The sequence below is a fragment of the Spinacia oleracea genome, chromosome 3 (assembly GCF_020520425.1).
Source record: "Spinacia oleracea cultivar Varoflay chromosome 3, BTI_SOV_V1, whole genome shotgun sequence".
Lineage (NCBI taxonomy): Eukaryota > Viridiplantae > Streptophyta > Magnoliopsida > Caryophyllales > Amaranthaceae > Spinacia > Spinacia oleracea.
The window spans coordinates 46,329,037-46,342,905 of record NC_079489.1 but is presented as its reverse complement, the minus strand read 5'-3'; the positions used below and the strand labels follow the sequence as shown (position 1 = coordinate 46,342,905).

Sequence of the window (13,869 nt, the reverse complement as noted above, 5' to 3'; positions counted from 1 at the left end):
GGGGACAACGGAAACGAATAGTGGCGAGGATTTCACTATTACAAAGTTCACCTAAGTTAATGTTAAGTTGTAACAAGTTTAAGTAAAGATTCTTGATTAAGTTACGTACTTTTCTTAAGGAACTAATAAGGATTATTATGTTATTTTTGGAGTTTAATAGCTTATGATTGATAGTTGCCTTGTAATTCCCAAAAGGGAGTTACGGCAGGTAATGTCCCGACCGAATTAGGATGTTTCCGCTGCTAAGTATGTTAATTAAGTGAATTAGAGGTCGGGGTGTTACAGTTTGGTATCAGAGCCAAGGTTCTGGACCATAAGTGCTAAACCTTACGGGTTTTGCGCGTAGTAGAATTCAATAGGCTTTAAGCAAAGAGTTTTAAGGAATAAGTTAAAAAGAAAATGTTAAAATCATGTTAAGTTAAAATAAAATGAGTGTGAGTGTAGGAACGGGCTAAAAAGGGATTATTTTCCTATTGATTATGTTCCTAATCGAGTATATTATGCAGAATGTCGACTATCGAGGCTGCTAACGATATTAACGATGGAGCTCACAACCAGCACAACGTCCATGTCAACGATGACACTATCTACGAGGATGTTGCCCACGATGATCCCTATGACGATCAACCTATCGAAGATCACAAAGAAAGGATGGAACGATTAGAAACCGTTAGCACGATGTTAGCTGAATTAATCAAAGATTCTCAGAAAAAGAAATCGACGAATGCAAACGAAAATGCATCAATGTTCAATAAGTTTTCATCCCTAAACCCACCATCTTACGATGGCAAACCCGACCCTGTAGAATTCGAGGATTGGATTAATCGCATAGATCAGTTGTTTGAAACCTTGCAATGTCCTAAGGAATGGAGAGTCGATTTCGCCGTGTTTTACTTAACGGGTCAAGCAAGTTTATGGTGGAAAGTTAATAAGGAAAGGAAGAATGAGCCTAGATTTGGTTGGACCGAACTGCAAAAGTTACTAAGAGATAAGTTTTATCCACCATCCCTGAGGAAACAAAAGATTTTACAGGAACTCTAAACATGGAAATCTAAGAGGAAGGAACCCAATGAGAAAATCAAGTGGTTCCAAATCTGACCAAGGATGTTTCAAGTGCGGTGATCCTGGCCATCAAATCAGAGACTGCCCTCAGTGGGAAAATGAGAAAGGAAAAGGCAAGGGAAAAGATCAACCCAAGGAAAGATTCAAAAAATCTACCTTTGTCAAACCCAACTTCAAGATGGCAATGATCGCATCTTGGGGAGAAGCTACAGACTAGGGGGAAGATGAGAATCAACCAGAAGAATAAACAACCAACCTTTGTCTTATGGCAAAGATCGATAGAACAACCCAAGATCAGAAATAAGTTTCAGTAAGTATGATGCAATTTGATGAAACAGTAGGTTGCTGAGATAATATTTCCTTTTAATTTTTTGATGCCTCACAAATGAGCCCAGCAGCCATGCATTTATATGGAGGTGCTCCTTTACAACGTAGGTTTTAGTCCAACCACAACAAATTACGAGCTGCCAGCACATAGCACCTTGAGAACAAACAAAAAAAAAAAAGAGGATGCCTTCACATGACAGAGTGACACCAAAAACAGAACAAAATCTTCTGAAAAGAAATACAATACTCAAAACTTTAATTTATGCTAATTAATTAGAGCCTAATCTCTCAATACTCTCAGTTGTGAACTACGGGACATACTATATAACCAGTAAAATTACATATTACTACCGTATGTGCCTAACATATTGGATCTGAAAGTTCAACTTGATACAAAACGTTTTTCAGGTAATTCTCTACTGAAAGATATGAGCCAAAAAATTCTACATAACAAATCACTTGTTTGTGCAAGCAATATCTCCCGATATTGTTGAAGTTACGGCCTTCCAACTATCTGTGAAATGGTTGTTTGTGAATTTCACAAGTCTTGATGTTGAGGAATTCTGAGACGTTCAATTTTACTAGTTCTGGTACGCAAAGTTATTGGAAGGGAAGCATCTCGAGCAATAAGATAAATGATAAATCCGATGTAGGCTGCTGATAAAATGCAAAACAGAAGTCCGGGTAATAGTCCGTTAATTGTATTCAAGAAAAAATCCAATAAAACATAGACGTTAATCAGCATTACTACACCGAGAACTGTCCACGCCACTTTCTGCAATACAAGTAAGAACAGTATTAAGATAAGTTCAGATAAGTTCAGATAATATAAGTGGAATGGTATATCATATATATATATATGAACGAACGAACCTCAAGTGTAGGTCCTATCTTGAAAATTCCCATGATGTCCTCCCTTGACACCATTGTAAAAAGAGGTATTAAAGAAAACGGAATTTGAATGGACTGAAGTACATTGAGCCATTCATTCATTACATCCATAGCCCCATCCGATGTATCAAATAGAATAGCTAGAATAATGGTAGGCACAATGGCAAAACTTCTTGTTATAACAGCTCTAAGCCATTCATTTAGTTGAATGTTAAGAAAACCTCCCATGATAAATTGGCCTGCATAAGTTCCAGTTATGGTGCTACTTTGTCCTGCTGCTAATAAACCAATACCCCAAATATAAAGAATTGGAAGAAGACCTCCTCCGTATTTCTCTTCAAGGTATCTTCCTGCATTTTCAAGTCCTACACTATTTGCCTTGTTTGTCCCATAAAATCCTTTTGCAAATACAGTCATAACAAAAAGGTTTATCATGAAAGATACCACAAGTGCAACTGATGATTCAATGGAGTAATAGTTGATTGCCTCTTGAACTTGACCTATTTTCTTCTTATCTACTTTCCTTGATTGAACTAGAGCTGAATGTAAATATATGTTGTGTGGGGTGATGATGCATCCGAATATTCCTACTGCTTGTTGAATTGTTCTTGAGTTGAGTTTTGGAACTAACACGCCTGATTTTTATTTTTATTTTATTTTTTTATTAAAATATAGAATACTTAACAATGCAAGTGTGTGTATATAAGAAATTAAATATTGTTTACCTACTAGCAGTTCCTTTCCGCTAGGCTTAGCATCAACAAACATGTATGCGAAGGAGATTGCCATTGTCATTACCATGATTGCAAATGCAGCTTCCATTTTTCTAACTCCATAACTTTCCAGAAACAAAAACACAAAACTGCTTGGTCCATGCAACAACATCAAAAGTATTAGAATTTTATCATTTTATTTTAAACAAAGAAAGGTTAAGTACGTAGACTAGCAGGGCTTACCAATCAGCTGCAGTAATAACAACACTAGCCCAAAGAGGAAAAACACCATTGGTTAAAATCTGAATGGCAATAGCTGTACCAACAACCTCTTGAATATCAGCAGCAATAACGGCTACCTCGGCCATAACCCATAATAAAATCCTAGCCCATGGAGGGTACTCTTCCCTACATAACTCAGCTAGGTGCTTCCCTGTTACCACTCCAACTCGTGCAGATAGGAGTTGTATCAACAATCCCATTATTGTTGACCATAATAACAACCATAGCAATGAATATCCTGCTATGGCTCCTGCTTGTAGATCACCTTCTATATTTCCTATATTATTAACAAACTCATCTCATCAATTTTAAAGGCTAATACATACAATAACCTACTACTATTTTCTATTTATAATTTTATTCATTTACCTGGATCCAAAAATGCAATGCTCATTAAAATACCAGGACCTGTATATAGCCATAGCTTCTTCCATGAAAAAGGAGGTGTTTGATTATCATCTAATGCTTCCACCTCTATAACCCCATATACTTGTTGGCTAAAATATGCTCTACCTTCTATATCTTTCTCTTCTTCTGAGTATGATGGAGAACAACACACAACATGTGATGGTAAAAGTTGATTCGACTCACAGGATTCGTCATCTGCGATAAAACTGTTTTCTGCTTCATTTTCATCAGGGTCCATAACTGGTAAGGTGGCTGCATTTTTCTTTTGAATTTTCTTTCTTCTTTTGGTTTGTTTTTATTTTCTATTTAATTTGTGGTTCACCTTAGTGTCACCAAATTTAGGATAGGACCTTAGATAGCCCCTAAAATTCTGATTATTTGGAAATTTTCAAGCCAACTTTACGGGTCCATATTTCCCAAGATGTTTTAACCAAAAATGTAGGACAATATGTTGTTAATGGTTATCAAAATATTTTCTTTTATTTCTTCCCCTTTTTTTTCCTTTCATCTCACGGCATTTTAAGTTTTGCAATGTACATCTTTGACGGTTACTATCGTTTACATTAATAATATTATCAACAATAATGTTATTTAATCAATTTATACAAACAAAGCATGCATATATATATATTACTCGTACTTACTAATTGTTATTATTTTATTTTAATTTGGTCGGTTTTTGAACTATTCCTTTATTTTGGGTCGGATTCCGAGTAAATGAATGTATTGGTCTAATATTATAGGAAGTATAAACCTGGGAGGAGTTTTTGAACTAGCGAGAAGTTTGTTGTAAGTGAGATTATTTGTTGATGATGATGTAGAAATCTAGCACTGAAGTGGCATCCTTGTACACACGAAGAGATCCGTTGTTTGGATTGCGCTATGCTTCCTGCATTCTCTAGGAGACTAAGTGCCAACAGATTTGGCAAGCCAGACTTGGTCATTAGACTTAGACTTGCAAATTCTTGCAGTTTATTTAATAAAGTTCATTTAATAAAAAGGGGTGTTATTTCATTTGTACTTGCTCATATAACCATTTTTATCGTTGGACTGTCCTCAAAGCTCAACTAGCTTGTGGTCTAGCCTGGAAATATTTATGCCACAGGAACTCAAGTTGCATACGAAAAGCGCAGCAATCAGCATTCAGCAACGAAAACATACAAGCCTCTCACTTTTGCAATCTGCATCATTAACCCTGTAAAGTCACACAAGGAATTGGCACAAGTTACAACTTCAGAAGAATTTGTAAAATATCAAATGAATAACTTCAACTTGCGTAATACAGCTTCCTCCAAGTCGTGCCTCAGAAAAACTAACACACTGTTGCTTCTTGATTTGTTGATGAAGATCAATTTTAGCTTAACTATAAGAAAATCTTTTCAAGTGAACTTAGTAACCACAGAGAACAGTCAGCTTTCACTCTAAAAGTGCAAATGGTATTACTGACTCAGATTGATTTACATGAATTTTCTCTGCCTCATCTGAGCATTTGACTTCCCATCAATTTTATATACATCAGATAATGTATAAAAAGTTCACATGCACCTAAACTTACTCATTATATGAAAGATCAATTAAGGCATACAAAAACAAAAGGTAACATGTGGCAAAAAATGTAACTCTTATTAGTCAGAAGTTTCCAGCAAGTGCTAATTTCATCAACCTTGACCCACTTGACTAGACTAATAATCTACAGACATTCTAGTTTTCCCTAAGTTACATGCCTATATACTGCACACAAGTGCTCCGCCAACTTCATTAGCTATCAGTCGTACAAGCATAAGGTGGTGTCATGGCTTCCAATTCATGTCAAAAATTGCTTGCAAAATTCAAGTCCAGCCGTTCAATTACTGATCTGCAGAAATAATATGTAGTACTGGTCCTTGGCAGCATTAATCAGCACTAAACAATTAGAGCTTTGACTGTGGCAAAATAAGCAAGATCTGCTATCCGAGTCATCTATCTCTCCCTAACGTCATCAAAGTAAGAAGCGGGTATCTCTGATAAAGATGTCAATGTCGAAACACATTTATACTGTCACAGAAAATAAAGATTGATATCAGACAAATCTATTTAGAAAACCCATCATCATATCTAACAATAAAAGGCGGTGAAGCAGGAGAATTTATACCTTATGCTGCTTGTATTTGTTTCTTATTGCGACCAAGGACCCTCCTCGTCGATCTAGTTGTAAGTCTTGGATCCGAAGAACACATTCTTTTAGATCTGATGGCTTATATCCAGTGTAAGATTGCAAGCTTGAATTCTGTAAAATGCATAATCAATTATGTTACACTCCCATTTCAGATCTCAGGACTTTACTTAACAATAAATGAAGGTTAAATACTTACCCAGGGGTGCTTTTTGGGATGAGTTGTGATCTTTGCAAGAAAAACAACTGATGCTGCTACCATAGACGGTAAGAACCTCACACATCCATAGTCTAGCAAACTGAGTTCAGCTAAGTAGTACCCCAAAAATTCAAACTGCAGATTTGGATTCTGTACAATCACAATATACAACGAAATTTAATTAGTCAATCCTTCTTAAAAGATAAAACAAACATACAAAAACAGTGTCATAGCAAGCAAACATACTTTAGAATTTCCTTGAGCAACCCTGGTGAACCTCCTACAGACAGAACAAAAAAATAGAAACACCAATCAGTAATGTATCCACCAACATCACTCCAATAACAAACAGATCAAACATCAAACAAATGATGCAACACACTCCAGATCCGCACCTTAGAAACGACTTCACAGTAGGATTCCCCATTTCGTAGCTAAGGGTTTTGAGCACATCAGCCTCCATATCTACAACCTTCAAATTCAATGAAAAGCAACATTCTCAAAACCAATAAAAAAAAACCCCCAGATTCAGATTCAATTATTCAGATACAAAATGAATTGAGAACTGACCTCTTGTTTAGTGTAAGTATTTTCTGTCATATCACAAAATTTCTCCACAGGTTTGGGATCTATCTCTTCATACTTCCTGCAATTAAGAACAGAGGACTTCAATAAATGAAACTAAAAAGGAAATTAAAAACACAGAAACAAGAGATCGAAAACATACGATGCAATTAACATTGCAGAAACACCCAGAAGCTGAAGCTTTTGTCGATTTATTGGTTTCAGCGACAAATATCGATCGATATGGGAAATTGTCAAGTAAAGTGTGTCTGAAACAACCTTGAATTCTTCAGCAAGCTCTACTAACCAATCCACCAAAATTCCTCTCATATTTGCACTCACATCTTTCTGCATCCTCTGCATGTAATCACCCTGTGGTCGTCTCTTCTCCTCTTGCTATACAATTCATTTAACCCCAAATCAATTTCAATCATAAACCCTAATTTCCGAAAACCCTACCTAACAATCAATTACTCCCCAAAAATTACCAAATATATAAAAAGATTCCAGTTCTCAGAAAAATAAACCATTATTTCCAAAATCCCAATAATTAAACTAAAAATAACAGAAAAGTGAAAGGAATTAAACAATCTAACCTCCATGTTACGAAGATACTCATAAATCCCAGCAACATAAGGCCCACACATTTGAGGATCATCTGAACCTGCATCGATATCATCAGAAACCACCTTTCCGACGCCAACAACATCCTCTTCTGGCGTTTTCTCCGACGCCGGAATCGACGAACTGCCAATGGGTTTAGCCGGATTCCTGGAACGACCTCGAGCACGAGGGTCAGAACAAGATCTCAAGCTTGGATTACCCAAAACGTTTGAAGAAATTTCACCTAAAACAACCCTCCTTTTGTTGGGAGGAGGTGGATGCTGTGGGTTCTCCGCCATAGCTTCAGCCGCTCTCCGCTTGGCCGACTGCCTGGTGACCCTCATGCAGTTCTCCTGGTTTGCCATTTGGTAAAGGGAAAAGGAAAGAGGAGAGAACAAGTTAGAGAGAGAAAAGGAAGGAAGGTTGAGAGAGATGGAAATGGAGGTGAGAGAAGAGAGAGTCTTTGTAGTGGGATATGAAAGAAGGCGCCATTAGAGTTTGTTTCAAAAATGTGAAAGTTTCGCGGTTCTTGGAATATATTTAATTTCTATTTCGGTCCGGTTCGGGAAATATTCAGGGATTCTTTCAAATTTTAAAAATTGAGAATTTGGGTATTTCAGGTTTGGGTTTTGGAATGAAAATGAAAATGCGCGGTCTTTGCGAAATGTTTTTAAAAAGTAGTACGGCATACTATTTCTGGAGTTTGTAAACTTAGGATTCGGCTGAATTGTTAGTGATTAGGCGGGCTATTTTGCGCTCATATTTTAAAGTTCAAGTATTCCGTAATTTGAGTGAGATAAACTTTGGAGGGAGGCTACATCGCTGGTAAACCCACCAAAAAAACAGTGAAAAGAAAATAAATTGCAATGATGGTCCACCCCTTAAATAAATGGTAAAAATATTGCGAACTTGCTATATACTGTCAAAGGTTAGATAAATACTGTCATTATTGTGTATATACTGTCATTGTTGTATTAAAATTTGTCATAATCATCCAAAAAGAAGAAAACGAAATGAAACAAAAATAGTAAAGGGACCACTTAAATGACTGGATAAACGTGTTACATATACTCTCTGTCATAATCATCCAAAAAGAAGAAAACGAAATGAAACAAAAATAGTAAAGGGACCACTTAAATGACTGGATAAACGTGTTACATATACTATGTCATTGTTTGTATAAATATTGTCATTGTTGTATTGAATACTGTCATTGTTATATTGAATACTGTCATTTATTTTCGATACTTAGTACTTTGTTTGACTTTTCAACTAATTGAGTGAAAAGACGATTTTGCCCCTGGGTATGGGCAAAAAAACCGCTGGTAACCAGCGATGTAGCCTCCCTCGTGTGTAGGTTGGGACTTGGGAGGGAAGACTATTTATTTTAATCTTTGCACAATGCCCATGTGGATTAGATTTGATGATCATTCTTTTCTAATTCTAATTAATTGAGAAATTAAAATGAGTTTCTAGCTAATTGCATGATTTCGGATGAACTCGTTTCGAGGTTGTAGTACAAATGTACATAATCTTGTTTTCTTAGATTTACTTTGATTTGTTCAGATAAAACAACAATTCTTAAATAAATTTGGTCCATACTAAATTTGTTCTAGAACACACTTAAAAAGGTCAACAACTTGTTCCTTATTTTTTTTGACATGTTTATTAGGATTATTATGGATAAACATATCAAATTGGTGTTGTTGATAATGTTATTTAAGTCACAATTCGCTTATAAATACATAGGGTTACTATGATTTATAAAATGGTTACTATATCTAAGAAATTTGGTGTTTAATTTATTATCGTCATTATATGAACATAAAGGTCGTTATGTATGTAAAAAGAATGCTTGAGAAAAATTATTGATTTTGGGTTCACCCTAATATTATTGTGGACCAGGTGCACACAAAAAATATCCCAGATAAAATAAGTTAAGATAAAGTGATGATATTTTTGAGGGAAAGACCGTGGAGGGGGAGCTTATTTTAATCAAATCAAGGTCCACCAAGGCTAAAATGTCTTGCGGAAGAGTTTTAAAAAATCTACTTCACCCCATTAAAGGGTAAAAGTCTCCCTGCTAGATGTGCAGCCGAGTTCCCGACCCTGTGAACATGCCAATATTAAAAGCATCAAATTGTCTACTAATCAGTATCTTCAAGCATTAATCCCATAGGCGTTCTACCAAATTGTTGTGTTCGAATCGCCTTGATCACATCAAGAGCATCCCCTTCCAGTTCCACTTCATTGTATATCAACTCTACAACCATACTCAAGCCAAACCGTGGGGCCATTGCCTCCCCCATTCGTGCATCCCAGCTAGCATCGTGCCTTTTCACTCCAACAGCCAGCACTTGTCCCACATCCGATCAAATCACTACACCCGGCCCCACCCATCCCTTTGCAAAGATCGCCACATCCATATTCACCTTAACCATGAATGTCGCTCCTCGGCGCACACCAGCTTGTGCGAGAGGTGACACTACCACTTTCTCTGACCGTGCTAAACACCGTAGTAGTATAAGATTTGTAGTCCTCCACCAGCCTTAGAAAACTGCCCGCCCCGCTATGTAAGCTTATCCAAGGGTAATTAAAGACCAGTGAGTTTCTAAAAGCCCAAGCCACCCATGCAATAGTAGCACAAGACAACACCTCACCTTAGTTAGCTTCCCCATAAGCCACACAAACACATACATGAACATTGACTTCGAGGCAGTTTGCATAACATCAACGAAGGGAGAGTTCTCCCGGACCTTCTGAATTTCTAGGCATTCGAATAGGGTGTGGACAATGGATTCATTTTCATTACCGTAGAGTGTGCATATTGATACACTCATATTTTATATAGTTTTTCCCCCCGTCCTGTATGCACTTTTCATCTCATTTGAGCTCTTCGGAGCCTATTTTAGTGCTAATGTGTGTTGTGTAGTGTCTGTTAGTTGCAGGGCTGTTTTTGATGATTATTGGTCTTTGGAGGCCCATTTCCTATCATTATTGGATGACTACACAGATCCCGAGGCATTGCGGGATGATCTAGCTAGCTTCAAAGGGGCCACGAGCGTCAAACTTGGCCCAAAGGAGTTAGGCATGGGCCTCAAGTTCAAACTCAAGGCAAATACGTCTAAATGTTCTCAAAACCTGTGGCCCCGTTTTTCGCAAACCGGCAGGTTTTGAAGAATGAAGAGAAGATCTTTTAGGTGCGAAACCGGCAGGTTTTGGGAAACCTGTGGCCCCAGTTTTCGCTACTTGATGACTTTGATATGACTGACTGGGCCGAAAATTAACCGGCCGGTTTCTGGAAATCGGGGTGCCCGGTTTTCGGTCCCAGTTCGTCTTCTTTTGCTTAGTTTGCACTATATATAAGTAATTAATGTTTTAGTAGCCTCTTCTCTCCGAACTTCGTATTATTATTATTGCTTAGCTTAAAACTTCAATTTTTATTCTCCAAACACTCAACTTTAAATTAATTAAAGATTCAAACTTTCAGTTATTGTTCGTTCTTCGTTATTAGGTATTACTTTGTTTCTGATTCTATTATTCAATTTCAATCATGCTTTTATTTAATATGTTTATTTGGTTTAATTTAAATATGCATGAGTAGTTGATTTTCTAGGGTTTTGGGAATCCATGAACGAATGCGAAAGGATGATTAATTGTTGTTGATTGTTGGTTTAGCTGTTAATTCCTATTGATTGCCCTTATCTACTTTGCAATTAGATTTGCGCAGGTATGATTGTATTAGTTTCGCAATATCAAATTAAGATTCGAGTGATGCAATTTGATGTTTAGGCTTGTTTCAATAGGTAGAATTGGGATTAATACGTAGCGAAAGCCCGTTAATTCTAAGCCTATGATTAGTATCGATTCGAGAGAGCATGCTAGTCTAACTAACTGTTTTATTGATTATTATTGATTGTTGTCATCCTGGAATATTGTTCATTGGTGAACCTATGCCCTAGACCTTTTAATATCTGATTATACCCTATTTTATTATCGTCCTAGTTTCATTATACAAATCAACCTATATTCTTGTTTCCCAATAGTCTAGAATTGCCGATTAATAGTAGAAAGAACATTGTTTCCCTGTGGATACGATCCTTGCTTCCCTTGCTATATTTTTAGTTGATGAACGTTAGGTTTATCTTTGATAGGAGTGCGATTTAGCCTGTCAAATTTTGGCGCCGTTGCCGGGGAAACGATTTTATTTTCTGTTGTTGATTGCTTATCCTAGATTATTGTTTGTTACTACTCAAGGAACTCACGTTCCTTGAGACCGGATCTCACATTGTTTTGTAGTCTTTGTCTATGCCCAGGACCGTAGGTACTAGTAATCTTACTCCATTCGATCCTGAGCCCGAAAGAACCTTTCGTAGACGAAGAACTTTCATTGCACAGTGTGGGAATTACTCTGATTCTGATCATAATATTGGCGATCTTTTTCCTTCAGATACAGATTCAGTTTCAGAGATAGAGATGGGTGACGAAACTCCACTACCGCCACCTACCCCACGGCTTACAGACTATTCTAAGCCAAGTCTGTCCGTGCTACCAAAGGCAATCATGCCTTCTATTGCAGCTGAGACCTTCAAGATTGAGCCTGCATTAATTAACATGATTGAGAGACGCCAGTACGGTGGGGAACCAGGTGAAGATCCAAATCTTCACATACAGTCCTTCATCCAATATTGTTCCACCATCAAGCAAAAGGGATTGACTCCGGAGCAGACTATGGAGATACTTTTCCCGTTCTCTCTGAGTGGGAAGGCTAAGTTGTGGATTAATGGGTTGAATCGGGCAGCTTTGAAAATCACTAATTGGGAGTGTGGCCCTTGATTTTTATGATAAATATTTTTCACCTGAGAAAACGGCTCGTCTGAGGGGTCAGATATTAGGTATCTCACAACAAGCAGATGGGAGTTTGTTCGAGGTCTGGGAGAGATTCAAGGACTTGCAGAGAGAGTGCCCGCACCATGGTTTGGATGATTGGTTCTTGATTCAGCAGTTTTATAATGGTCTGGGTAATGAGTCTAGATGTCTGTTAGATTCAGCTGCCAATGGGAGATTCATGCAACTTGAGGTGCCTAGAGTTATGGAGGTGATTGAGGAGATAGCCATTCACAATGCCCAATATGGGAATCCTAGAGGTCTATCTAATAGGGGTGGTAAGCATGATTTGAATTCTTGAACAATTAACTGCCCAATTGACTGCTTTACACTATAAGTTTGATAATATGCAAGCAGCCAATGCTCAATCTGCCCAACCTGTTAATGTAGCTGCTATGAGTGCCCAACCTGCTACTGTTTGTGAAAGTTGTGGAATGTCTGGTCATTATGCACAGGATTGTAGGAGCTCTATTGAACAATTTAACGCATTTCAATCCTACAAACAAAACAACCCATTCTCCAACTCTTACAATGAGGGCTACAAAAACAACCCTCTACTATCCTACAAGAGCAACAATATCCAGAACCCTCACCAAGTCCAACATCAACCACAATAACCATACCAACCCCCACATCAACAATCCTACCAACCACGGAACAACTACAACCAACAGTCTAGTGGACCACCTGGGTTCCCTAGACAACACACATCACCTCCACCACCACAACCTCAAGCCACACAGCCTGACCCTATGCTAGTAGAGATGAGAAACATGATGCTACAAATGCAAAAATATCTAAGTGAAAAGGATGCAAAGATCGATGCTCTTACTGTTCACAACAAGATCATTGATACACAGTTGGCACAGATGGCTTCTACTATTGCAGGGAGGCCACCAGGCTAATTTTTTCACAGCCCGAAAATAGGGAAACTGCAAATGCAATTACATTGAGGAGTGGTAGGGGTTATGATGGTCCTTCCATGCCAGTTGAAGTTGATTCTGGGGTGTCTGCTAGTGGTCTGGTTAGTGAGGAAATCTCAGAGATAGTCATGGATGATAAGGAAGCTGAAAAGGTAGTCAATGAGAATGAGGCTACAACTGAGGTTAAGAAGGGGACAGGTATTCAAGTACCACCTATTGTACTCCCCTTCCCGAACCGGCAACTCAAGAATAAGCTAGACAAGCAGTTTGGCAGATTCTTGGAAGTGGTAAAAATTTTGCAGGTAACGGTTCCTTTTACTGAATTAATCTTACAGGTTCCTGCATATGCTAAATTCATGAAAGATATTTTGACCAGGAAATGTGCTTTTTGTGAGGTAGAGACTGTAGCTTTTACTAAGGAATGTAGTGCTTATTTGCAAAACAAGTCTCCACCTAAACTTAAAGACCCCGGGAGTTTTTCCATCCCATGTAACATTGGCACTGTATTTATTGATAAAGCTTTATGCGATTTAGGTGCTAGTGTGTCTGTCATGCCTTTGTCTGTCTGTACTAAACTGAATATGGGTGAGCTTAAGGTTACTAATATCACTCTGCAAATGGCCGACCGTTCTGTCAAATACCCCTTAGGTGTTTTAGAGGACGTCCCTGTTAGAGTAGGTAAGTTCTATATACCTTTAGACTTTGTGGTACTAGACATGCAAGAGGATTCTCAAATTCCCATTATCTTAGGTAGACCCTTCCTTCACACGGCAGGGGCGGTCATTGATGTTAAAAGTGGAAAATTGACTTTGTCTGTTGGGGATGATAATGTGACTTTTAATCTGAATAGTGCCTTAA

General features: G+C 37.8%; 2 protein-coding genes and 1 non-coding gene across 3 annotated transcripts; all 3 read right to left on the bottom strand.

The window, feature by feature from the left end:
* Window positions 1-1,404: 1,404 nt before the first annotated feature.
* On the bottom strand, window positions 1,405-3,991 carry LOC110798462 (metal transporter Nramp3.1). Its single transcript, XM_022003637.2, has 5 exons — window positions 3,645-3,991; window positions 3,237-3,552; window positions 3,006-3,142; window positions 2,263-2,915; window positions 1,405-2,164 (listed from the first exon to the last, which is right to left on the bottom strand). Exons 1-5 carry the CDS (start codon window positions 3,919-3,921, stop codon window positions 1,928-1,930), a joined length of 1,620 nt encoding a protein of 539 aa, XP_021859329.1. The 5' UTR covers window positions 3,922-3,991; the 3' UTR covers window positions 1,405-1,927.
* Window positions 3,992-5,208: 1,217 nt separating this feature from the next.
* Window positions 5,209-7,718, bottom strand: LOC110798469 (G2/mitotic-specific cyclin C13-1). The gene is made up of 8 exons (XM_022003644.2): window positions 7,195-7,718; window positions 6,762-6,994; window positions 6,605-6,680; window positions 6,430-6,506; window positions 6,281-6,314; window positions 6,035-6,184; window positions 5,815-5,949; window positions 5,209-5,717 (listed from the first exon to the last, which is right to left on the bottom strand). Exons 1-8 carry the CDS (start codon window positions 7,564-7,566, stop codon window positions 5,643-5,645), a joined length of 1,152 nt encoding a protein of 383 aa, XP_021859336.2. The 5' UTR covers window positions 7,567-7,718; the 3' UTR covers window positions 5,209-5,642.
* Window positions 7,719-12,074: 4,356 nt separating this feature from the next.
* On the bottom strand, window positions 12,075-12,181 carry LOC130470995 (small nucleolar RNA R71). The gene has a single exon (XR_008931699.1). It is a non-coding gene; the product is annotated as a small nucleolar RNA R71 (small nucleolar RNA).
* Window positions 12,182-13,869: the final 1,688 nt, after the last annotated feature.

What these genes read in the sequence shown, in the direction of transcription:
- LOC110798462 (XM_022003637.2), bottom strand. Translation starts at nt 3,921, where the DNA reads ATGGACCCTGATGAAAATGAAGCAGAAAACAGTTTTATCGCAGATGAC. An exon ending in GTTATTACTGCAGCTGATTG is followed by an intron (nt 3,143 to 3,236) that starts GTAAGCCCTGCT and finishes TGGACCAAGCAG; the next exon opens with TTTTGTGTTTTTGTTTCTGG. An exon ending in AGATAGGACCTACACTTGAG is followed by an intron (nt 2,165 to 2,262) that starts GTTCGTTCGTTC and finishes CTTGTATTGCAG; the next exon opens with AAAGTGGCGTGGACAGTTCT.
- LOC110798469 (XM_022003644.2), bottom strand. Translation starts at nt 7,566, where the DNA reads ATGGCAAACCAGGAGAACTGCATGAGGGTCACCAGGCAGTCGGCCAAG. An exon ending in TTGCTCAAGGAAATTCTAAA is followed by an intron (nt 6,185 to 6,280) that starts GTATGTTTGCTT and finishes GTGATTGTACAG; the next exon opens with AATCCAAATCTGCAGTTTGA. An exon ending in ATCCCAAAAAGCACCCCTGG is followed by an intron (nt 5,950 to 6,034) that starts GTAAGTATTTAA and finishes TGCATTTTACAG; the next exon opens with AATTCAAGCTTGCAATCTTA.